The 24,414-nt window shown below is 41.8% G+C and overlaps 1 protein-coding gene across 3 annotated transcripts in view; it reads right to left on the bottom strand.

Annotated features, from left to right (window-relative positions):
• The window catches only part of LOC125742622 (potassium voltage-gated channel subfamily H member 4-like), a 50,509-nt gene extending 27,473 nt beyond the window's left edge, over positions 1 to 23,036 (bottom strand). For all 3 annotated transcript variants that reach the window (XM_049014800.1, XM_049014802.1, XM_049014801.1), the window contains exons 1-2: positions 22,620 to 23,036; positions 617 to 850 (exon numbers count right to left, since the gene is read on the bottom strand). In XM_049014800.1, coding sequence (XP_048870757.1) covers positions 617 to 850; positions 22,620 to 22,695 — 310 coding nt within the window. In that variant the 5' untranslated portion in view covers positions 22,696 to 23,036. The remainder of the gene's footprint in view (positions 1 to 616; positions 851 to 22,619) is intronic.
• Between the last annotated feature and the right edge of the window lie 1,378 nt (positions 23,037 to 24,414).

Genomic DNA, 24,414 nt, shown 5'->3' with positions numbered 1-24,414 from the left:
TGTGAATGCGGGCATTCCAGTGAGCACCATCCAGAGCGACACAGCGAGCGCCGTGGATGGTGTGAGAATGGTCATTTTTAACAGTATGCCAGCCCAGCCATTCTCAGCTAATAGAGAACAGAGGGGAATCTCTTATGTCAGGATGTTGAAAACCTGACTGAAGACCTACAGTAGAGTTTGTGAGTTAGATGGAGGTGGACAGGAGAAATGCACCTTGATTTTCCACAATACCTAATCACTTTCGGCCCTCTGAAAAACGACTCTTTGATACTGATACTCAGCTCTAACATACTGATGTCCAACCTTGGACTTTAATGCATAGAACATGCTGTGCATAGCAAAAACCACACATCTGCTATTATAAAAATTTCTAAAATGAAAATGTATCCAGCAATTTTCAGGGCCACTGTCCCACCCACCTGACCCAGTGTTTCCCAATCCGGTCCTGGGGGACCCGTAGTCATTCCATGTTTTTGCTCCCTCCCAGCTCCCTACCAGGCAGACCATATTTTTGCTTCCTCCCAGGGAGCAAAAACATGGACTGTCTGTGGGTCCCCGAGGACTGGATTGGGAAACACTGCCCTAATCTGCTTCACAGGTAGCGATGAGGCCTTACCATTCTTTTTGTAGAATTTCACCTCAGTTTGGTATTCTTCTCTCCCCTCGAGGGCCTTCTGCATCTGTTGTGCTACATGCTCATTGGTCTCTGGCCCGTACAGGAAGCGGCAGCTGCAGTTCTTTTGCATGACCTCTGTCCGCACGAAGCCCGTGAGCTCACAGAAGCCATCCGAACAGTAAACAATGGGGTAGCCTCGATGACCCTGGGCATTGCCCAGCAGGAAGTTGCTGTCTGTGGATGTCAAGGAGAGAGCGAATGTTTAAAACGATGCTTGGATTTGAGATATGTGAGGCAGTTCATGCATTTTAAAGATTTGCCTTTCCTTGGGATTAGCCAATTTGCATCAAATTAGAAAATACCATCGAAATATCTGCTGTGCATTTAGACAAAAATATACAAGCAAGGAAATCATTTGAAATAGCACCAAAATAATCTCTGTATCACATTCTGACATGAAACAGAAATGCTGTAACTGACATTCTTGGTCAAAGTCAAAGATCAGCATTATCAACTGATGTAATTTCCAAGTCAGTTTTGCAGGAGGTCACGATAGTAGAAAATGTATAATTCATCGCTAAAAACTATTTCAGACGCCACTTCTCATACAAGTTTGTGTGGGTGTCCCTTGGGAATTTCAGCATGCAATTACAGCCAAAAGACAAGCTGAAGGCTCTCCGTCAATTAATTAATTAATCAAGTGTGTGACCGTGTGAGTAAGAGTATCCTGCAATGGAATATTACCTCATTCAGGGTGTACCCTGTTTTATATCTTTTACTTGGTCTTACTGGTTCTGGGTCACTGCAGCTGTAATTGCACTACTGGTTGCTGGTTTGAGACGGATGGGTGAATTTATAACGGCTCCTTCCCCTTCTCCTGAGCAACCAAGGTTAAAAATAATCACCCAGTTACACACTATACTATACAGCTGTATGAAGTGTCTGAGGTTACTGAGCTCTGAACGGAAGCAACGTTCAAGCAGATGACAAAAAATGGACTTGATGTTTTAGCAAGGTTTTCTCAGCACATTTTCCATGTACAGTTTAATTAGTATAATTATGCTTGATTTTAATTAGTATAATTATGTGACAGAGATACTTTAAACACTAAATTAAATTTCCTGTATAATTAAAATGTAAAAATTGCACTAGTGAAAGACATGGTTAAATCAAAAATATTAAACAAGCACATGACTAATAAACCCATTTTAGTAATACACCATTGAGTGAGACTGACTGGATCAGAATGCGGTCACAGAAGTGGAAGTTCAGAGTAGCGCAACCCAGAAGGTCTCTTCCTGCCCCTCGCTCCATAACTGCGCTTGAATTTCAAAATATTTACGGCTCACATCATTTTCCATTTTACTCTGTTATTCATGACACACCGCCAGGTGTCAAGGTCACAGCAACCTTAGCACAGTCTGATCAGACTCCAGTCAAACTGCAATGTCTAACACGAGTAACGCAAAGAAAGGCTTACGTTTAAAGTTGTAAAATACCAAAACAGACCACATTCAACCTATATTGCTTTTTTTATGAATGACACATCTATGTTGTGATATGTAAAGGATACATATATGAAGAGATTCACTCAAATTTATGGGCTGAAGATATGATGAACCAAACAGTAACGCTGCCTGTGCACTGCGGCAGGATGAGCCCTGCGGATTGGCTCCTACCCTGCCAGCATTTCAAGGCCGGTCGTTTTGTGAAGACTCACAGTCTATTCCCCTCTGTCTTAAGTGTTAACCAATTCTATTTCCAGATCGTTAAAGTTTGAGCACCACAGCACTTTGGGGCATCACATTTGTGCTGTGTTGAATTCACTCTGTCCTTCTGTTTTATAGATCACTGTTTTATAGCTCTTAATCTTGTATAACACGTGTATTTTTATGTGTTAAATCTTCGATGCACACCCAGGCATACTATTTTTTCCCTCTCTGTCATGTTTTTACAAGTTATTACTGCTGTTTTGATAGGGGAAATACAGCAAGGAGATGGAGAAACAGATGTGACTGTGTGAAATAACTGTGGCTCTGGACCGTTGGGTTACCACTGTGTCTCTTTGGAATAAACAGCCTGCAGAAAGGAATACATTCCGAATTTGTATTTCAAATTTGCACTTCATCTGCGATCAGCAGAAAAGGTTGAGCAGAAAACAACCCTTGCAACTTGTCTATACAGTATTGTATATTTAATAAAATGATTGTGAGGAGAATTTTAGTCTGCTAATTTATTTTGTCATCAAGAGAGTTTGTCAGGGTTGCTGTCTGTCTGGCCCTGTCCCATTTGTTTTGTTCCCATTTGGCCAGCAGGTGTCGCTGGCCATTCCGTTCCCTTTGTCCTGCAACCCTTACTCCCTAGAGTATTTCCCTACTAGCTGGGCTGTCATGTACAGTAGCTTAATGGGCAGAGTGTGTATCTCTGAAGCTGCTACTCCTGCACTCATGGATTCAAGGCTGCCCTGCTTCACCGTTTGTTTACTGTATTGGGTTTTGTCTTATCCTTGCTTTGGGTTTTCCAGAAATGAGGCTGGCCTCGGGCCAGCCTTGAAACCCATGACTGGAGGGGTGGCAGCTTCAGAGCCACTCACTCAATTAAGCAAAATACATGGCAGCCTGAGGAATAGGGAAACACACTAGGGAGTCAGGACTAAGGGAACAGGAAGGCCAGTGACACCTGCTGGCCAAATGGGAACAAAACAAATGGGACAGCTCCAATTGGGCATTCTGACACAGTTGAACTTTATTCATAATCTGCTTCCAAATCTTGTGTTAAGGTACAACAACGGTTAAGAACCTGCCTAAACGCTAAGTGTTGCAGAGTGTTTGCAAACATGCTTTCTCTTAAATCTGTACCCGATTCACCATCGGCAAGGGCTGAAGAGGGAACTCTTGGATTCTTCATAAATTTAAGCAGAAGCAGAGTCGAGTAGAATCAGGGGCAATTCTATGGTTTTACCCTTATGGGTGTTCCTACCCCTGAAGAAATACAGGACACCTCCCCCACTTTCCCCACAATAAGCTGGGGGATATTTGTATAAAACAAGACTGATCGCTTAATGGTTTTAGAAAATAAAAAAATTTCTAAAATAACTATTCTGTGTACGTTCTTCATCGTAGCACTTCAAGGCCATGAGGTGGAAGACAGCATTGCACGCCAGCTTTGACCTTCATACACTGAATAAAGAGGCTATTTACAAGGGCATTTATTTATCTCCCTGACGCCCACCTGCGTGGGCTGGTAAAGCTCCCCTCGGAACTCCGAAGAGTGAGCCCTGTATTAATTAGCTTAATTGCTAATGCCCCTTATTCCCCAAAGCAGGTAAACATTGCAGGGCGAGGGAATAGGGCTTTAGGGAAGAGCAGTTGATTTGCCTTCTAGATTATTAACGCCGGCTTTTATTAAACTAGCAGCAAAGTACTGAGGAAATTCTGTACATCTATGCATTTTAAAGCTACGGTACGCTATAAACAGCACTGTACTCCACTTTAAGCATTTGGAATGCGAGGTGATGGGAAGTGCAGAGGTCACTGTGCCTTCATATTACGGCAAAGCGCCTCACGACGACGGGGGTCAGAGGAAGGGTGGACTTACTGTATGACGCTGAGCTCAAAGAATCCAGAAGAATAAAAGCTCAAAATGGTCAAAAACGCAAACTTGCCTCTTCCAAATACTATAGTATTTAGTGTAATTATTCCAAATACGTTTACTTATCTGTCTGAATACTTATATGATCCACTCCACTTCTTCAGCATCCTATTTTCTATTTTTTTTAAATCTAAAACTCTTCTTTTTCTTATACATTAGCTATGTGTACAGTGGTATGCTGCCATCTTATTTATGTTTGCTGCAGTAACAAAGGAAATTCCCAGTCAGGATACATCCATCCATCCAAGTACATCCATCCATCGATCGATCCATCCAAGTACATCCATCCATCCATCCATCCATGCGTCCGTCCATCCATCCATCCATCCATCCATCCATCCATCCATCCAAGTACATCCATCCATCCATCCATCCATGCATCCATCCAAGTACATCCATCCATCCATCCATCCTTCTTTCTTTCTTTCTTTCTTTCTTTCTTTCTTTCTTCAACAATGTTGAAACAGCTGGCATACTGGGCTGTTAAAACCCGACTGGTTCTCACTGTCACCCTTGAATGTGGTGTACAGGCGTACAGTGAAGGACAGCCAACGGGCTGCTTCCGCAAATTTTCCGGCTTTCTTGTTTAATCTGCCTCCCCTACTGGGCGGTGAGTCACCAGGGACGCCAGGGCGGCGGCCAATTCCTGACAAGCCAAAGAGGACGGCAAAAATAGTCACTCAGGACCACGGTCACATAGGAAACCGAATCCATTACCTGGACCACGGCATGGAAGAACTGTGCAGGATGTTACGCCTAGAGGACTATGGTATCCTCTGCCATTTGGGAGAACATACTACTATATTAAAAATCTCTTTTAGCTCTTAAAGTTTATAATAAAACAGCAGCAGGCATGGGTTTGCAAACATCTTTGGTGTGTAGGCAGCATGAAAGTAGACAATACCAAATATGATTTTTAATTACAAAACAGTTCCAGCCTAAATTTGGGAAATAAGTAGATTAGTTCAGCCCCAGTGATTATAACTGAATTCCTGCACCAAAGTCTCAGTTTACATCTGGCTTCGAGGATACAGAGGTATGAGAGTCGTAACGATCATACCTTGAAATCTGTTAAAGCAAACACCCAATATCCACTTATCCATCGTTCAGAACTGCTTACCCAGTACAGAGTCAGAGTGAGCATGACACTTATCCCAGGAAGAACAGAAAAGGGCAGGGGTCACTCTGGACGGGACGCCAGTCCATCACAGGGCACAAGGTGGGGGACACCCTGGATGGGATGCCAGTCCATCACAGGGCACAGGGCAGGGGACACCCTGGATGGGATGACAGTCCATCACAGGATATACACTAAGGGCAAATGTGGCACAAAAAGTTGCCTTTCTTCGTGTTTCATAGACTGTGGGAGGAAACCAGAGAGCTCAGCAGAAACTTCTGCAAACTCCACACGCAGAGAATGGAGGCGGGATTCAAACCAGCAGCCATGGAGGTGTGAGATAACAGCACTACTGAGCCAACGTGCCCCTCAGATACCTGACATGTGAAATGAGAAACATGGGAAAAAGAACCAATTTGCATACAACATACTGTATTACCCTGGAGTCTTTTAATTATCACAGAATCTGTTGGTGTGAAAGTGGCTAAAAGTGCTGCACAGATCTCCATCCTATAGTGTAATGAGTAAACAAATGCCTTGCATGACCAGTCAGACAACAGGGAACTTGTATTCAGGGTCCATTAGTAGACATTTTCAGGCAGTGTCTGCTGGATAATGCATTCCTGATGGCGATGACAACATTATAATTGATCGGATCTTGTTATCAGGGTAGGAATTATGCAGGAAGCAAATGCAATTCTGGACAGGTCAGTATATCTCACAGCTGCGTCATGGTTCACAGCCTCCATTCCCCTACAACGCTGAGGAAAATATCTGACACGGACAAGAAATCATGCTACTTCTTAAAATATTGTACCATATAAAAGGAAGAAACTCTATTTAGCCCAGAGTAGCAACAGCAGGACGAGAGGCACAGCAACAGCATGGGGCTGGGATTGAGTGATCTTTTTTATGGCTATGAAGATTGATTATTTAGGTCTGTTCCCATAGGTACCCCAGCTGGTCTGGACCAATTGGCATTTTGGGGTTTTTATAGTGTCACCTCCGTGATTGAGGGGGGGCTCGCTGGAGGGACACCATGTTAGATTTAAAATTAGGGAGGGGCTGCTGCTGTTATGTTTTTGTCCGTAGCTTCTGCCCATTGTGTTTCGTTTGCTTTTTTTTTTTTTTAAAGAGACGCACGCCGCCCCCATTCTGCTGGGTTTTTTTTGTCACCCAGATTTACATGTTGCCTGTCTCTCCCATCCTTCTCTGAGCCATAATCACATTATTATAACTAGGTGCAGGGAGAGCAGCTGGCACCGGATACCAGCCCAAAAAGAGAACAACAAGAAGGCAAGGAAAGTACGCCCATGCGAGAAACGGAAAACACTTTACCTTCTGATGCAGAAAAAAATGCACTTGTCTTCAAAGAGCTTGATTATATAACTAATTCATTGGTGACAAATGGTGCGATTAGGCCCAGCAGCGAGGGCAAGGGGACTGCTGGGTGCCCTGTGTCAGGAGCACTGCACTAAACACATCCGTAACACACATCTCTGGGAGCATGTCCCTCTGTCTGGGCGGGGAGGTAAAGCCAAGCCTGGGCCAAACATCACAGCCAGCCTTTGGAGAGCAGCCTTCATCGGAAACTTGGTGGTAGCCAAAGGAAGAGGGCTACTGTCCAAAAACACCACAATTACCAGTATAAAGGAATAAAAGTTTGACCAGTAAGAAAACTATGACGCATGTAAGATCAGCCAGTGGAAAAAGAATATTTAATATTGAAAGGTTCACAGACCAGACCGTCTTATCTAGCTGAATCCAGTATGCATTTGCATACACTGCATTTCTGTCACCATTTTCATAGACAAATACTGTATATATGTCTAAGAACATAGGTTGACTAAGGACACTGGTTATGCTCTGAGACATATATAACATATAAAGCACAATGCAGACAGTGAACGTGTACAACCATATCTAGAAGTCTTATGTCACAAGTAGTTACGTTTGTCGTAGCAAAGTACTATATGAATACACACATTAAACTGTAAGTGACAGTACTCTGCTGTTGAAGTCATTCTCAGCTCCATGGTACATATAACCCTAACATGTGCTTCACAGCAGCTCCAGCTCTGTATGTCCGGCTCCATCGCTTCTGTCCCGCCAGTCACCATTGAAGGCCCTGGAACTATTCCCAGCTCCTTCATATGCTTAAGGAAGCAGTAGTTCCCTTCCTGTAGCCGTCTGACCCTCTTATGATCACTTTACCTTTTTCTGCCTGAATCCCCACAGTGGCTGCATCAGGCCGAAAGACAGAGTCACCGGCCAACTCCATAGGCAGGCGCAATACGCTTTGTGCAGCCCGTAGGTTTTTCCCAGAATTCGGCACACGGCTTCTAAAAATGCCTTTCACAGCATCACAATGGAGTGCCAATGAAAGTTGTATTAAATAGTGTTTCTTTTGCATGTGTTTTGGGCTTTCTTATTATGATGGTGCTTGTTATTACATGAACGCATCCATCTATTCTCCATCAATACCTGCTTTTCCAGCCCATAACACCGGCACATGCTTGCTGATATATACAGTATCTTAAGGCTCATACAATTTTTAGTAGATCTTTAAAAATACCCGACATGCAAATGTTTGCCACCACCATCTGACACATGTCAAAGTCATCAGCGTGATCTTTTTGTAAATTTGAGAACTTACTGACAATTTTTGAGACAGTTTTGTTATGCAGAAATTGCTACATTTCTTTTATTGTGCAGAGTCAAGAGAAATGCTCAAGCAGTATAAAAATCATTGCTTAACGAAGGACTTTAATTGGTTTTAGGTAATGTTCTGAAAACTTCTACTTGAGCATGGAAGCATGAAACTGGGGGTGGTATGTGAGTCAGCAGATTTGGACTCTGTGATCAGAAGGTTGCTGATTCAAATCCCACGGCAGGCAGAGCGATTTCACCATTGAGCCTTTGAGCAAGGACCTTAACCCCAATTTCTCTAGGAACTGGCTCACCCTGCTCTATAAATTCTATGTCGCTATGAATGAAGGTGTCTGCTTAATAAATGATTGTGACTAGGAGACATTTAAAAAAATTATATATCATAAAGAGAAACAAATGATTTATGGTAGGAAATCCATTTAAAGATGCTCTGAGTGGAAATACTGTAATGTAAAACTCTCAAAAGTCAGTGACACCAGATGGGCTTCTCATAAGCTTAAGTATGACTAAATCTGTCTTCCTGTTGGACTGATTTCATTTCTATGTTTAGGACAAACAAGAGCAAAACCAGACACGACAATTTCCTGTCTACCAGATTGTATTCTGTATATAACTGGTTTACAGGACATAACTTCACTAACCAATCTTCCAGTATTTCTTTGAATTGTACCCCTTATATACAGCAAATAATATGTTACTTAAATTTGTAGATATTTTAAAACATAATATGGAAGAAATAAAGACATGTGCACTCAGTGGCCACTTTATTAGGAATAACCAGCTATTATCAGGTAGGACCCACTTTTAGCCCCAGAATCACACAGATGGCTCGTGCATTCAGATAAGCCTTTCTGCACACCATTCTTGTGCTTATTTTTTTGGCTTTCCTGTTTGCTTTATTGAGTCTGGCTATTCTACTCTGACCTCTCTCATTAAAAGGTGTTTTCAGCCACAAAAAAACCCATTGACTAAATGTTTTTGGTCCAGTACACTGGTTCTCTCTAAATTCTAGTCACAGTAGCAAGTGGGGGGTTAGGGGGTGGGGGGGTGGAGACCATTTCCGAGATGCTGCAACCACCACATCAGGCACTAATAATCATATTAGGTTCAAGATCAATTAGATCACATGGGTTACTGTAGCTGTTCTAAGTCTTAGCCAAAAGCGTCTGTGTGCTGGTTGTATTGCATTGCCGCCACATGATTCATTGTTTGGTGGAGCAGTAAGACTGTTCGGTAACAAGCAGGTAAACATCATAAATTGGCCTGTGAGTGTAAATTATGCAGTGGGCCCCTAAATATCATACCCATTAAAGAAAACATGGACAATAGGCAAAAATCCAGAGGAAAACCGGGGAAGAAGAGAACTGTGAGCTACTGGCCGAGTGTGGACTCTGCCCAGAGCCTCTGTGTCCCAGCCAGCCCAGAGGAAGTGCTCTCGGGCGCTTTTGATCGCACATACCCACTACCACCTGCTCACCCGTGGCATGACTCTCCAAGTGCACCAGGTGGCCACATGATCCAAGGAGAGTGACACTCGAGCTCTGCAGACCTACAGATGTCCACAAATAGGGGATGTCTATAGGGGAATAGGGGAAGGATAAAAGCCTGTTGCTTTTACCTTCCAGTAACATTTAGCAGCAGGGCAAGCTTGGTGCTCGGCTACAGGCAACATTAAGAAAGATCATAATAGACAACTTATTATTAAAGTCAACAATTTAATACATTAATACACAATGTGTGTTTCTATTTATCCATGGTCCTGAGCTTCTTGAAAGCGTACAGTAAGCAAATCAAACAGCACAGTAATATCTGGAAGGAACAGAAAGGTAAAAAACACTGAAAGATTAATACTTCACCAAGTTTACGTTACCATAGAGATGCTGATAATCAAGATAATTGCAGACTGTGTGACACAGTGATTTAAAAATAGAAAAACTTTGTCTGAAACAGATACCTTTATTATTTTATGACTTTTTGTCCAGTATGTCCAGCTCCTCATGCCAGTAACACAACCTCGGTGCCTATGAAGTGTCTTAATTAGCAAAATCCTGTCTCAGTTTAACTTTGATTGATACAATGAATCCAAACTGCTATGTGTATTCACATTGTATTATAGCTTGTATTGTAGAGGTACTGGAGAAATCCCCAGGTCCTCCAGGGTGTCCCCCGCCCTGTGCGCTGTGCTTCCTCTGACGGGCTCCAAAGCTAACCATGATTCTTTAAGCCAGGGGTGTCAAACTCCAGTCCTGGGGGGCCGGAGCCCTGTGTAGCTTAGTTCTTTCCCTGTTCCCCCACAAATGACTTAGCTGAAGAGCTGTGTGGCCTTGGCCATATTGGATCCTGGTAATACATGTAGTGCATCATGGTCAGCATGAGGAGTTGAATCAGGTGTGTTAAATGTGCAGGGCTCCGGCCCCCCAGGACTGGAGTTTGACACCCCTGCTTTAAGCAGTTCTGAAAGATGGAGGTATATAGGTATACTACAGAGTGGAATCCATTCCACAGGGTAGCATTTGTTTTAAGAGTGATGGATATAATATTTCATTGATAAATAAAATCAAGAAAATGGGTATATACCTTAATATGTGCTTTTCTTTTAGGGTGATGCTCACATATTTTTTGTATGGTAAAATCATTAGTTATTGCTTATGGTTTCACACTGCTTTGAAAAGACCATGGACTTTAAAAAGGTGCCAACCCAAACATTTTCCAAAAGACAGCCAAATGAACACATGCACTAAGGGGACGTAAGGTTAAGAATAAATAATGACCAAGATCACATAATTTTCTAGAAAATGGTCTCCTCCTTGCTAAGATATACTATTAGATATTACGCAGCTTTATTTCATTAAGTAGTTTTTTTATGCATTCAGGAACGTTTGCTTTATGCCACTTCACTTTTTGTGAAAGATCCACATTAGCAGCTAAGGAGCCTGCGAAGTTCCGAAAAATGATGTTTTGTTCATGTTCAGATTGTTGATGTTCGTTGGTCAAACTTTAACACAATGGTCACCTACCCTGCTGTGCACTTTCCCATAATAAAATGCTGAAAGCATAATATACATAATATGCATCTTATTTAGTTTTAGAGTTACTAGCATATTTATTTGTTCCAATGTACGCTGAATGTACAGATTGTAATTAGTAATAATTATATATAGAAATATATAATCTGAAAATCTAGGTGGTGTGCATTGTCCCCCACAATGCTCAAAGAAGACTGTACTAAAAGTTATTATAACAGGTGTTACACCCTTTCTGCTATAAATGGACACCAGTCCATGGACAGTAAGTGAAAATGAAGTGCACAAGCCAACACTGAAAAATTGAAGTTCACTCCAGTTCACCCCAAAACTGAAAAAAAGATAAGTTTTAGAGGGGTTTTAGAGATATCAGCCATAGAAATGTCAGGCTTCTCTTAAATATAATGGGAGTGAATGGCATTGTTTCTGTGGTGATTAAAGCACTAGAAAAATACATTCGATTCAACAGCAATGTCTCTTACCAGAAATCATGACCCAGTTACTTAAAATAGTTCACAGACTTTGTAGTGAGCAGTGTAATGTATTATTTTCTTCTACCAAACTCCACACACCAATTATATCACTGTGCATAACATACAAGCACAGGCATCCTAGTGATATCTTTCATGCAGTGATCCTATTGGTGCGTAGAGTTCAGCAGAAGAAAATAGTTCCTACGTGAAATTGCTCACCACAAAGAGTATGGATTATCTGGGTCATGATTTCTGAGAGACAATGCTGGTAGAATATTCAAAAGTATCTTTCTCGCCCTTTAATCACCATAGAAGGAATGCCAGTGATTGCACTAAAGCCCCATAAAACATACATTTTTTCAATTTTGGGATGCACTACCCCTTTAACTAAAATTCGCCTGTAAAAAAACGCAAGAGATGTACAGTAGTTGCCATTAACTATAAATGCTGAACCAATATCTCCTTACATCTGAAATAGCCTATTGTTGTAGTTATTGACAAGATCAAACACAAATCGTGCACAGGCCTGAATCGCAAAAATAATCGTTGTCTGTGTAGAGTACATCAACAATCTGTGATTGAAAATCGCCTGGTTTGCTTTTGTTAAAGCATATCACAGCCAGAAAACCAAATATGGAATATGATGTTAACTTTATCGTGGAGTTAACAAGAATGTTTTTGTAATACATTCTAAGATTGAAGTAGAATTTTATTTCTGTGTTCACAGAAGTGTGCTCAATACCCTGATTATTGCAGAAGATAACAAGCAGTTACACTGCTGAAAAATTCCTATTACCTAGTGATGTCATAGCCGGCGTAACATTGTAGCACAACACATTACTCACGTGTTTGCTGGGGTAAACAAACCTACTGAGCTACCTGCCATATAAAGTATAGTCCGTACAATTACGTACAGTGCATATTACTGGATAATGATAACTGAGTTACTGGTTTACTGTATGTATTTACTGTACTTTCATTGTTATTTAGGCTATGTCATGTAGCCTATGTGTGCAGTGGGCTGTACCATCTAGGTTTGTGTAAGTATACTTCACGATGTTCCCACAATGAGAAAATTGCCTAACGGCACACGTTTCCCAGAACATATCCCTGCCGTTAAATGATGGATAGCTGTATTGATTCTGGTAAGCGAAACTGCACTGTACATGCAGTTTGTGTACTTTACATAGGCTGTGTATTTATCACATGATTCCTGCTTTTACTTTATGTTATTGTTACTTTTAGTTTTGTATATTATTTGGTATGTTTTGATCCCACAGTCGTAAAAACATACTAAAGTGAGCTGGAATTGCCGAAGGGTATGTGTGCAATGGCGTCCCGTCCTGGGTTTCTCTCTGCCTAAAGCCTGTGGAACCTTGTGAACCTGCTTGGGAAAAGTATAGAAGTATAGAAGATGGATGGAGCTGCAGTCTCATATGTGGTTGAATACAAGTCAGCAGCATATGTCAGTTATAAATGTCTCAGTCTCCTTCATTTTATGAAAAAGCTCTTTTTGATTTTAAAACAATTTGGGACTATCAGAGGCCCAACGAGGTAAAACACTTAGTGCCCAAATTGCAGGTGCATCTATTATAGTTTCAAAAATCACATATGGCAAACATGGACAAACTGTCTTAGTAGAGAGTAACAGTAGTGATAAGCAGAAGTGGAAAGTTCAGGTCTAGAAAGTACAAATCCAGACCAAGGTTTTGTTTCATCCAACCAGTTCAGTACAAAGAGTCACAGTCACAGAGTCCTCAGTTGGTTGGTTGGAACAAAACCATGGCCTGGATTAGTACTTTCTAGACCTGAACTCTCCACCTCTGGTCATAATCTAACTAAAAAGGATAAAGAGACACTTAACAGGATAGTTGCTAAACAGCACATGACTACAGGTTATAAATGACCAGCTAGCTCAGTCAGAGCCTCTATGACCCAGACTCAACAAGAAGTGTCTGTCAGGAGCATCACAGTCATGAACTCCAGGATAAAATGGCTTCCAGGGGCTCCCCAGTTACCAGATCGAAAATTCACTGGACCTTTATTTGAACTTTTCTGAGCTCAAATATGAAGCAGATTTCAGGCTCCTTCATCCCTAAATAATGGAAGGATTTTGTGAAAAAGGTCCGATATCCCTACTACTGTACACACAGCTCAGGACGTGTACTGTATGACAAGCATTCCAAGACGGACCACAATTGCTCTGTAAGAAGTGGCCGGTCCTGCTTCTTAGCAGGTTTCTGACATTGTTCGGGATTTCATTAAATCTTCTGCTTCCAATCTCGGTATTGCGATACGACTCCATTTGTTGCACAGTAGACTCACACCTCCTGGGCTGGGTTTGATTCCCAGTCCTGGCTCTAAGTGTGCAAAGTCTGCACGTTCTCCCTGCCTTTGTGTAATAGTATTGACTTTTGAACCTGCTCTCTGTGGTGCAGCGGGATTGAAAAAAAACCTACAGTTGCTACAATCATCTTGTTTATCACACAGGTATCATATATTTATACGAATTTATATGAATGGAATAATATTTTCATTTATAGTGTTTTCATATAACATTTAACTTGCGCTTATTTACCATTATGTTAACCCATATGGCATAGATTTGGGTATAAACAGGAGGGACAAGCCCCTACCTCTATTGTGGGAATAATATGAGTGCTTAGGGGTCAGAACCAAACCTGCATCTCTTTTCTGCTACTACTGTTACATAACAGCAAAATACTGTGCTGTTACACTAAACGTAAAGATGCTGGCTAAGGATATTATACATGTGATGAAATCATACCAAATGAAACAGACCTTCTATGACACCCAAGAGAGCAACAAATTGAGTGAACTGAGAAGCGGAACGAAGCCTTTGGAAACCACTTCAGCATTAGCTTGTACCCAAGGATGTAATAGAGCGGATCTGACGGCGATGCCTCATCCATGGGTACATGCAGGCAAATAGAGGCTCTGTGCTTCAGCGGCACCGGGGGATACGGTCTCCCAGGCAACCAGCGTAGCTATTTTCAGCTACGGGTGATCTTCAGCCCAGCTCGACCGAGCGATGCGAGATCTCCACGCGGGTCTTGCTGACACAGTGACCAGCAGTTCACCAGGTCTCAAATCATTGTGCTATCAATGTCATCAATAACAGCCACTTCATTCTCAAAACAGAATACCACAATACTGACTCCTAGTATGAATTTCAAATGTCTACATGTGTTCAATGCTTTTCTTGCAGATATTTCCAAACAGTGGGCTCCGGACCCCCCGTGACCCTGAACAGGATAAGCGCTGTCAGAAAATGGATGGATGGATGGATATTTCAAGACAGGAACAGAAGTCCAGTTCATCCGAAACTCAGGAATAACTGGGGATAGTCACACTGTAATTGACGCAATGATTAAAAGAACCTATTTACATAAGTGATAATCATTATTTAAATCATGGATGATTCACAATGAATTCAAAACTGAATAGTGACCGATATATACAGAGGCCCGTGGAGGCCCTTATGATAATCACATGCATTATCGAAATGTATTTCAGGTACCCTGTAAGTTTTCTGTACAGGAGTTTGTTTCAGAGCCTGCATTGGGAAAATGCAGAGGTTTATGCAATTCAGCCCCTGTTCTCAGCCCGAGTGAAGAGACCCTCAATTACCATATCCAAGGGTCGAACATTTATTTCGACCCACTGCAGTTTTCAATTTCCATGTATCATCTACTCCATTTAGGCATCAGTAATATAAGTTTCAATTCTAATTCTTTTATCTGCCCCTAGAATGTGCAACACCTAACAAGCTAATTCAAGCAGAACACACACACACACACACACACACACACACACATATATATATATATATATATATATATATATATATATATATATATATATATATATATATATATATATATATATATAAAATGAAATTATTATACTTTTTTGATCCCCATGGAGAAATTCTCTTTTCGCCTCCACCATCTAGGCAAGCTAGGCAGTGAAGAGCAGCCCTGGGGGTTAAGGGTCTTGCTCAAGGGCCCACAGACATGCTGAGGCTGGGCTTGAACCAGCAACCTTCCAGTCACAGGCACAGAGGCTGAGCCCCTATATTTAAATATCTATTTGGTACTTATTTGTTTTCAAATCCAGCATGGGATATTTAATTTTATTTTACGAACATAAATCTCAATAGGATTTAATGGAATCGTTGCCTATTCTAGTTTCAGGAATGAACAGAAATGAACACGATGAGCCTGTGTGGGAGGCACCCAGGATGGGATGACAGTCCATCACAGGGCACAGGGCAGGGGACACCCAGGATGGGATGACAGTCCATCACAGGGCACAGGGCAGGGGACACCCAGGATGGGATGACAGTCCACTATAGAGCAGTTTTTCAAATAAGTTTTTCAAGTAAATTTAATGAGTTACCATGTCACTCAGTTGTACTGTTTCATATTTTGTGACTGAGATGAAACAAAGCACTGTAGGCACATTTGTGAGAGTTGTTTATAAATGCCTGTGTTATAAAACCCTGCGTCTTGAGAACGTGCGTTAAATTTGCTATTGATTATGGATAATTTATATTTCAGGACATGAGACCATGAAAAAAATAAACTGTCCAAAAGGAAAAACCTTAGAAGACTGAAAAATCCCCGTGCAGCACAGCAATGACAGGAAAGTACCACAGAACTGAAATTACACTCAGTCGCTCTGCCGCTCCTCTGCTGCTCTCCCTTAACCTTCTTAGCTAAAGAAGACTAAAAGTTTGACGTGCCTCTGAATTTAAATAATCGGTTCCGAACTGAGCGGACCTGCGGAGTTGCTGGCCTTTTCCGCCTGGCCTCTGACGCAGAGTTTGCAGATGGAGAGACTGGGGAAGAGCTGTGAAAATGGCAGTGAAGTCCTGGCAGACAGAAGTACACTGCACCCTGCATAACATCCACATCGCTGTGTATGTACAGTTCGTGGCGATGCGGGCGGGTGTGCGCTGTATATGGGGAGAAAAAAGCCAATAGACCTTGATCCTAATTTACACAACGAAATAGGCAGGCCATCTGATCTGATTTCAAGCAGGACCCCTCATGTCTGTTCCACTCCACGATTTTGTTATTTTTATTGTAGCAACAACGTTTATATTGACCTCAATCGAATTTAAATGAAATTTTGATTTGTAGAAAAGTTTTCTAGAAGGGAGGATTAACATAGCGCTATCATAAGTATATTTTAGTACACAATAGTGTCCTTCCCGATAACATAATTCCCACATGAGGTATTTAATATGTGCTTCACATTATCCTAGACGTGCCAGATTTTTGAGAAGAAAAATGTGTAAACAGGGGCAGCATGGCGCCGCAGTGGGTAGCACTTTATCCTCACACCACATTCGTGGATTTGATTTCTGCTCCTGTCGAGGTACTTTGGTTTCCTCCCCTAGCCCAAAAATATGTGCTCTCGTTGAACGGCTGTCTCTAAATTGGCCATAGCATGTGATTATGTGTGTGATTGTGTGCCTTGCGATGAACTGGAATCCTATCTAGGGTGTCCCCCCTCCTGTCCGTCCTGTTCCTGCTGGGACAGGCTTCCGGCTCAATGCAGATCTGCACTGGATAAGTGATTGTAAGAGATTGATGCGTGTATGAATAAAAAATGCTCAGAGTACTGATCTATCTTACAGATTATGGTTAGACAAATTAAATTTTTGGTTGAAAATAGGCTGTTTGCTTTACCTTAAATGCACATTTAACAATATATTGTACAGAGCAATCAGGAAAAAAAAAAAAAAACATCCATCATCTTATTAGCATTGAATGCTAAGTGAGAATGAGATCTTCAAATGCATGGATTCACGGCTCTCTTACTGAGTCTGGGTTTCAGCATCAGTGCTTAGGGTTAGCGATTCAGTTTGGCCTCTGGTACTGAGGAGCTGTCAACCACGTTTTATAAGTTACCATCTGTGCTGGAAACTGCTGCTTGTGCTCCTGAAGGAAAGAGATACAAATGAATAGAGTCCTTGAATATGACTCTCGGGAGACTGGGACTCCAGGCTGGTGGGACTTGTCATTTCAGCACAATTATCTGTGCGAAATGCAGATGGTCTAAAATCAGGGCACGTATTCGGTATTCAGCACTGACTCCATATCCTAAAAATGGATCTGTTGAATAGCAAGCAGACACTCATGATGTTTAATCATGTAATTAATTCGAAATGCCTCCACGCGTGTATTTCTTTGGTTTGCTCCACGCTATACTGTTGATTTGTAGCATTGCTTGTTAATTTCTGTCTTTGAATAATTAAATAATGTGTCAGCAGTTATTTCAGATATTCAGCATCCTTAGAATGCAGTCTCATCACCCCTCTCTGATGTCCTCTCTCATGACACCTCTATCTTTATCCTCACTCTCATCGAGTCAGATGTTCAAACTACCAGCTTCCTCAACCTACCACATTAGTTCTCTCTCGATTTCTGATAATTCTCTTGTGTGTCCTGCTAGCACCGTTTTACTAGGACCTGCATCTTACTTCCTTGATCTTTTCGAAGTCTTTGTCCTTCTTTTCCACCCATGCATGGATTCCATTTCAAAGCTCTGCGTTTGACCTCCAGTTCACTCGGGTCTCATTCCGATTCTTGTCCCTCACACAGACCAAGTGAATCACCACTTAACAAAAAAAACTCTGCTTTATTTTTTCAACGTCTTCACATGACACTTCCCTTCTGACTGCGCTCAATGCTAACAGCTATGCTGGACTCGCCGTTAGCGAAGCCACATGGAATGACAGAGAAACATATAGACGTAGTTTTACATATTTGTAAACTCATCACATATAAACGGAACATGATCGTCACACGCCAATTCCCAGCTTGTAGGCTCACCATGTCCTTGACAACTCACTTCCACTCCCAGCTAACTTCTCCATTAACATCCCTGTTTCAGTTTAACCTTCAAGTAGGATGTTGTCTTTCATATCTAAAGGGCATCCAATTAATAGTGCATGGCTACCAGTTGGAATTGCCTCTTGGAAACCAGGATTATTAACAATGAGTAGCACATAGTGCTAATGATCATCTAGTCCATCAGTAATTGCAATTTAAAAATCAAACAAAAATAATACATAGGCCTACTATAACGTAAAAAGAAACATAATAGTGAAAAAGCACACATTATATATAAAATATATACAAATGTATAACGTATTATATACTTTGATATTATATACATTTTGTATACCTGATGTGGTGCAGTGACATGTCAGCCTGTTAATCCCTGTCAGTCCCACATCATGTGACTACATGTGTGTGATTGTGTGCCTTGTGATGAACTGTAATCCTATCTAGGGTGTCCCCCTCCTGTCTGTCCTGTTCCTGCTGGGACAGGCTTGTGGCTCAATGCAGATCTGCACCAGATAAGTGATTGCAAGAGATTGATGCATGTATGAATATTGCATAAACAACAAATGCTCAGAGTACTGATCTATCTTACAGATTATGGTTAGGCAACCTTTAATTTTTAGTTGAAAATAGGCTGTTTGCTTTACCTAAAATGGACATGTTGTGGTGGCAGGTGTTAAACCCCATGACCCAAGCATGCCTCGTGTCTGTCATCGCATTACTTCGAGGAATTTTATCCCTCTCACTTGAACTAGCCAGAGCCTCTCTTCAATCTGCCTTGTAGAACTTGATGCTGTTGATACAGGTTCAGTCCACTTTCCCTCTCAAAGAGAGTCAACTTAGGTTGACTTGACCATGGTCTTTTTTGGCATGGTACACATCGTTTTTTAATGGTTATTTAATGAGTCTAAGCATATTTTCCTAACACATCTGTGGAGTTGACTACTTACAGTATGATGTTAAGCTTAGAGTCTACACTGTATGACCTGTCAAAGACCTCGCATGGTTTACGTATGTCTACAAAATACAGGCAGAGCCTGGGTTTAGAATATCCAACTTACAGACAACTAGTACTTACGAACGGACTGTCATAAAGCCTATTATATAAAAAATTATGGCTAAATACAACGGTTCGAATAACGAAATGTCATGTGGTAGGCATGACAGCGCACTGTACCAGTGCATGATACCTGACCTGACCTGACCTGACCTGCACTACTTGGTGATGCTCATGAAAACATTGTGCAGCTTCAGAGATTCGTCAGCCCGAGGTACAGCACAGTACCACATGTAGTTACCTTTCTTGTTATTACTGTATTATTATTACTATTATTACATACTGAATTACGGTTGTTCTCATTTGCCTACAAATTGTTTTTAACCCTGGGATTGTCTGCATATTTCTGCCCATTCACTGCACAGGTTTCGCTATTGTCTCAGTGTCGTAGCACTGACCCAGATCCAGACATGTCTGGCAGTTGAAGGATTCTTACATCATTATCCATTTCCTCATATATGTTTCATAGAAATGATCTTCACACTTATACTCTCTTGACTGTTACAACCTTGATTGCTATTCACTAATTCAGTGGCTCTAAATAATACAGAACACAAGTGTCTTTCTTTTTATTAATCTGCTATATCATTTCTCCATGCCCACGTCTGTCGTCTCCATCATTATTGGTCAGCTGGCTGTCCTTTCTCTTATGACACAGACCCTATCATTCCCCTTTAGCCGAATAGCGACTTCTCTTAACTGGCGATGTCACTACAGTGATTATGTATGAAGCTTGTTTCTCCAGGTTGCACCTGGGTTCCTGAAAAAAAAAAGCTGCTGTAAAATTGTGGGCGGAACAATATAACAATATTAACACTTTTAAAACCAGAATTGGGTTTCTATTATATGATATATGAGATGAAATATGGCTCCGTTTTTGTTAAGTTTTACTGTTTCTGACATGCGTACATGAATGCAGTTGATACGAATAATATTGATTAGTACTTTTTAATGCTGGAAAAACGCTGACAAAAATGTGAACAGATCAGTGTAGTATATTTCTCATGCAGTAGGCAAATTAAAACACAATTTAGCAACAGTTGTCTAAACCTATCTGCCAAATAATTTTTGATCACGCTTTTGTTTTAGATGCAGCGTTACCTGCAGTGACATGACAGGATACAGCATCAGACAACAAAATATAAAAGAGATGTGGACCCTTGTGCATTAACGTCAAAACAGACTTCAGCAGCTTCATGTACGTGAGGCTAACCGTAGCCTCAGCTCCGGGTCGTTTGAGGCCATCAGCCGTTATGGCTAAACAGGCCGGTCCCATGGTACGGGACTTGGCTTCCTGATCTGCTGTGGCTTTGCTGCAGGGACCCCCCCCCCCTTGCAGCATCAATCATTACTAGATGGGAGGGGGGTTCAGTGGCTGTGTCGGGGTGAGAGGGTGCTAAAATGGCCTCACCCCGATAAGCATGACAGACACTGTTGATAAGAGGAAGACAAAGCCTCACTGAGCATCCTGCATTAAACTGTGTATGTGACGACCAATGACTGAGCTTGGATCGGGGGCCAGATCAAATTAACAGCCTCTCTTAATGACATGTGACTTGAAACATCCTGCTAGCCTACAGAGAAGTGCCAGGTTTGTGCTTCTCCTCCCCGAGACCGACATACATGTCTGATATTTTGCTGACTTACGAGATCCTTCAGAAGGTCTTTTTCCCCAGTATGGTGGTCCTCTCTGATGCCTTATACGTACAGGTCATATCATTTTCTAATATAATGTATATTAGGCCTGAGGGTGGCGGGGGTGACCACTGCAAACAGGCTTGGTATCTCTACTGGGAAGCTAACCCACGAAACAAGCATTACCCTTGTAATGTGTCGTGATTCCTAGAAATCGAGAAAGAACAGAATAACATGGGATTTCAATGGGGAGAGGGATCTAAGTGAACAACCATTGCGTGGACACACCCACATCATTTTTACAGATGACAAGGGAAATTAGTTTTTTTACAAAGTCGAATTTGTTTGTTCTGTAATTGCTTAGGTGATTTTCTCGTACACGAATGACCAAAGCAGGTAGTACTGTGAATAACAGACATGGTGAAGGTTGTTTTGGAGGGGTCAATAGCCGTTTGCTGAACTACTTATATGCTGGTGGCATGTACAATGGACTGGGTAATTATGGACACGGGAAAAGAAATTGTATAGTAATATAACTACAAAGTCATTGCCCCTAGTGGTTGTAGTAAAATGTACGGTAAATATTTATGTATTCTGAACTGAAAATTGTAATATGTAACAATGGCATGCATTCTGTGACTATAAGATAGACTGTAATCATGGTGAGTCATCGCGGTTTTTGTGTGCCAGAATTGTCAGCCACGTAATAAGCATAGTGAAGCCTTGGATCTCTGCTTCTCCACAAGCGAAACTTTCTTTCACAGGCACCAGCAGAGCACAGAAAAAATACAGAAGCAGGAATGTACGACTAGACTGGAATTTCTGCTCACAAATTGAATACTGCGTTTTAAAGAGTCACTTGTTTTCCGTACCCTAGGAAACTAAAATGTTAAAACTCTTGGCTCTGCAAATGAAGTTTCTAAAAGATTTATCTTGAAGTTTTTACGTACATTTTAAAAACAAGCTATTTGAAGTGCCGATTTATATAAGATGCGGTTTTCCGAGACAAAACTCAAGTTATCTCAATTTTATCCACTTCAAAACACACGTATACTCATATTCCTCATTTGCCTTCACATGTATTATAATATTTCCCCGAAAAAGCAAAAATCTGTCAAATAAACAGGAAATTTGTATGAGTAACCACATGGAAATCACAGAACTGCTGATTTTGACTTGCAATACAAAAAAAATATGTTATATTTAATCGGAAAATCCCCAATTTGTTCCAAAGAATTAAAAAAAATACCCCATAAATAAAATTTTTTATTATAATAGTAATTAACTACAAAGTAATTAAAATATTCTGAGTATATTATAACGTAGCACTTGATGATTAGTAAATAAACAGAGCAAGGAAACCCAAAACACAACGGGGTACATCGGCCGAGGGACAGTCTCATTATGCAAATATCAGTCAGTTTTGAAGGCTGTTGTTCAATGACTGAGATTAAAACAATAAATAAGACGATTGAAGAGAAGCAGGGGTTACTTACGGGTGCCATCAAATCGGGTAGCAATAGTGTCCAGGAAGGTGTTTTGCGGTGCCAGCAGACCCTTCATCACCGGCATCTTGACCTGGGAGAAGGTAGCAGCTCCTGCAGAGTTAATCCATCCCAGGAGAAGAAGGGGTCTGGAGAGAAGGTGGGCTGCTGACCACCGTCGCTTTGCTCCAAAGGTAGAAGTATAGGTGTCCTGCCTCCTTCCTGAATGTTTACTTCATGCCCAGGTTTGCATCCCTACACTCCCCGTGTGACGAAGCTCAAGGCACCATGCCGTCTGAGGAACCCATCAAAAGTGGCAGAAACTTGTGCTGAGAAGGAGAGAGAGTCCATTCACCTGCCATGTCTGGTACTGTGTGTGCTCCCTCCCTGTCTCCTGCCCCCGCTCCCTCCCTGTCTCCTGCCCCCTCTCCCTCCCTCTCCCTCCTGTTGGTAGAGCGGAGCGACGCGGAGCAGTTGAGGCTTCTCAGGCTTTCTCTCTCCGCCTCACTCCACCCGCCGTCTGCCTCTCGGCTCCTGCTTTCATCCCCTTGTGTTTCTGTAGATCTCAGCCAATGAGGAGCAGTTTCACATTCGCAGTTCTCCAGAGAAATGTATCCTCACGTGGGTGATGCTCGGGGGTGGGGGGGCTGGTCACACCCCTACAACTATTCACAGACTTGTTGTTCATCAGAAAAATCTACGCATCTCTGAGACTGTTCAAACTACTTCAGAGCTGCAGCTAGCAGAAAAATCCTTCTGCCTCTCAGTCGATCACATATTTTGTTCTTAAAATGTTGCTGGTTCTGAAACATTTTGGTGGCAAGTTCTGGCAAACGGAAACAGAACATTTCCTATAAAATAATGCAAGATCATAGACATCGATGTTTTGCTGTTTTTCTATGTTTTGCAAAAAAATATATGTAAAAAATGCAGACATGGGTAGGTACCTGAGGGAGTGAAAAATACATTTCAAACAATAAAATAAAAATACATAGAAACTGAGGTCCTCTTTTATTCCATTGCTTACTTTAAAATTAATAATAAATATTTGTATTATAATCCTGTCCTGGGTTGTACCCGTAGTTTCTAGGATAGGCTCTGGAGCACTGTGACCTTGCATAGGACAAGTGGGTATAGAATATGGATGAATGTACTGTAATCAATCATAATGCTATTTGAGAACTATATATTGTTTAATTAACAAACGTAGGATTACAAACAGCAAATGAAACAGGGAGACTCGCCTCTTCCTATGTGTCTGTCTGCTCAGAGCCCAAAGTGACATGAAGGGGAAAAAAAAACTGCAGCTCTCACAAGGAAAATAGTCACTGGTGACAGACAGCCAGTGACTGGCGTGGTGCAAGGAGCCGAGAGTTTGCAGAGGAATCTCGCTGAGTGAGGAAACTGACAAAGAAACTGCGACAACATTCCCTCATGGCTGAGAGAGAGGGAGGGGGGAGAGTTTCCTGACAATGTGGATCGTTTTCATTATTAATGATTCTTATTGTGCCATCACCCTGTAACATGTCAACTTGCAAGGGGCCGGTTCCATTATGGCTTCGGCTGTGGAAAATCCTCTCTGTATTGCCCCCCCCACCACCACCACCAGCTGTAATCAAACTGATTGCGTGGTCCTCACAAGTAAGGTAACTGGAGTCATGCCCCAGGCACAGGGCGACTCGGGGCAGTATCACGAGCTCTGTGACCCACCCCTCTCTGCCCCCCCCCCCCCCCCATTCTCGCTCCACTTATCAGGACAGAGAAGCAGTGAAACAACACATCTTGGCATCCCCGTGGAATTCATAAT

The sequence above is a fragment of the Brienomyrus brachyistius genome, chromosome 5 (genome assembly GCF_023856365.1).
Source record: "Brienomyrus brachyistius isolate T26 chromosome 5, BBRACH_0.4, whole genome shotgun sequence".
Classification (NCBI taxonomy): Eukaryota; Metazoa; Chordata; class Actinopteri; order Osteoglossiformes; family Mormyridae; genus Brienomyrus; species Brienomyrus brachyistius.
Note: the sequence above shows the minus strand (reverse complement) of the source record. Positions and strands in the feature narration are given on the sequence as shown.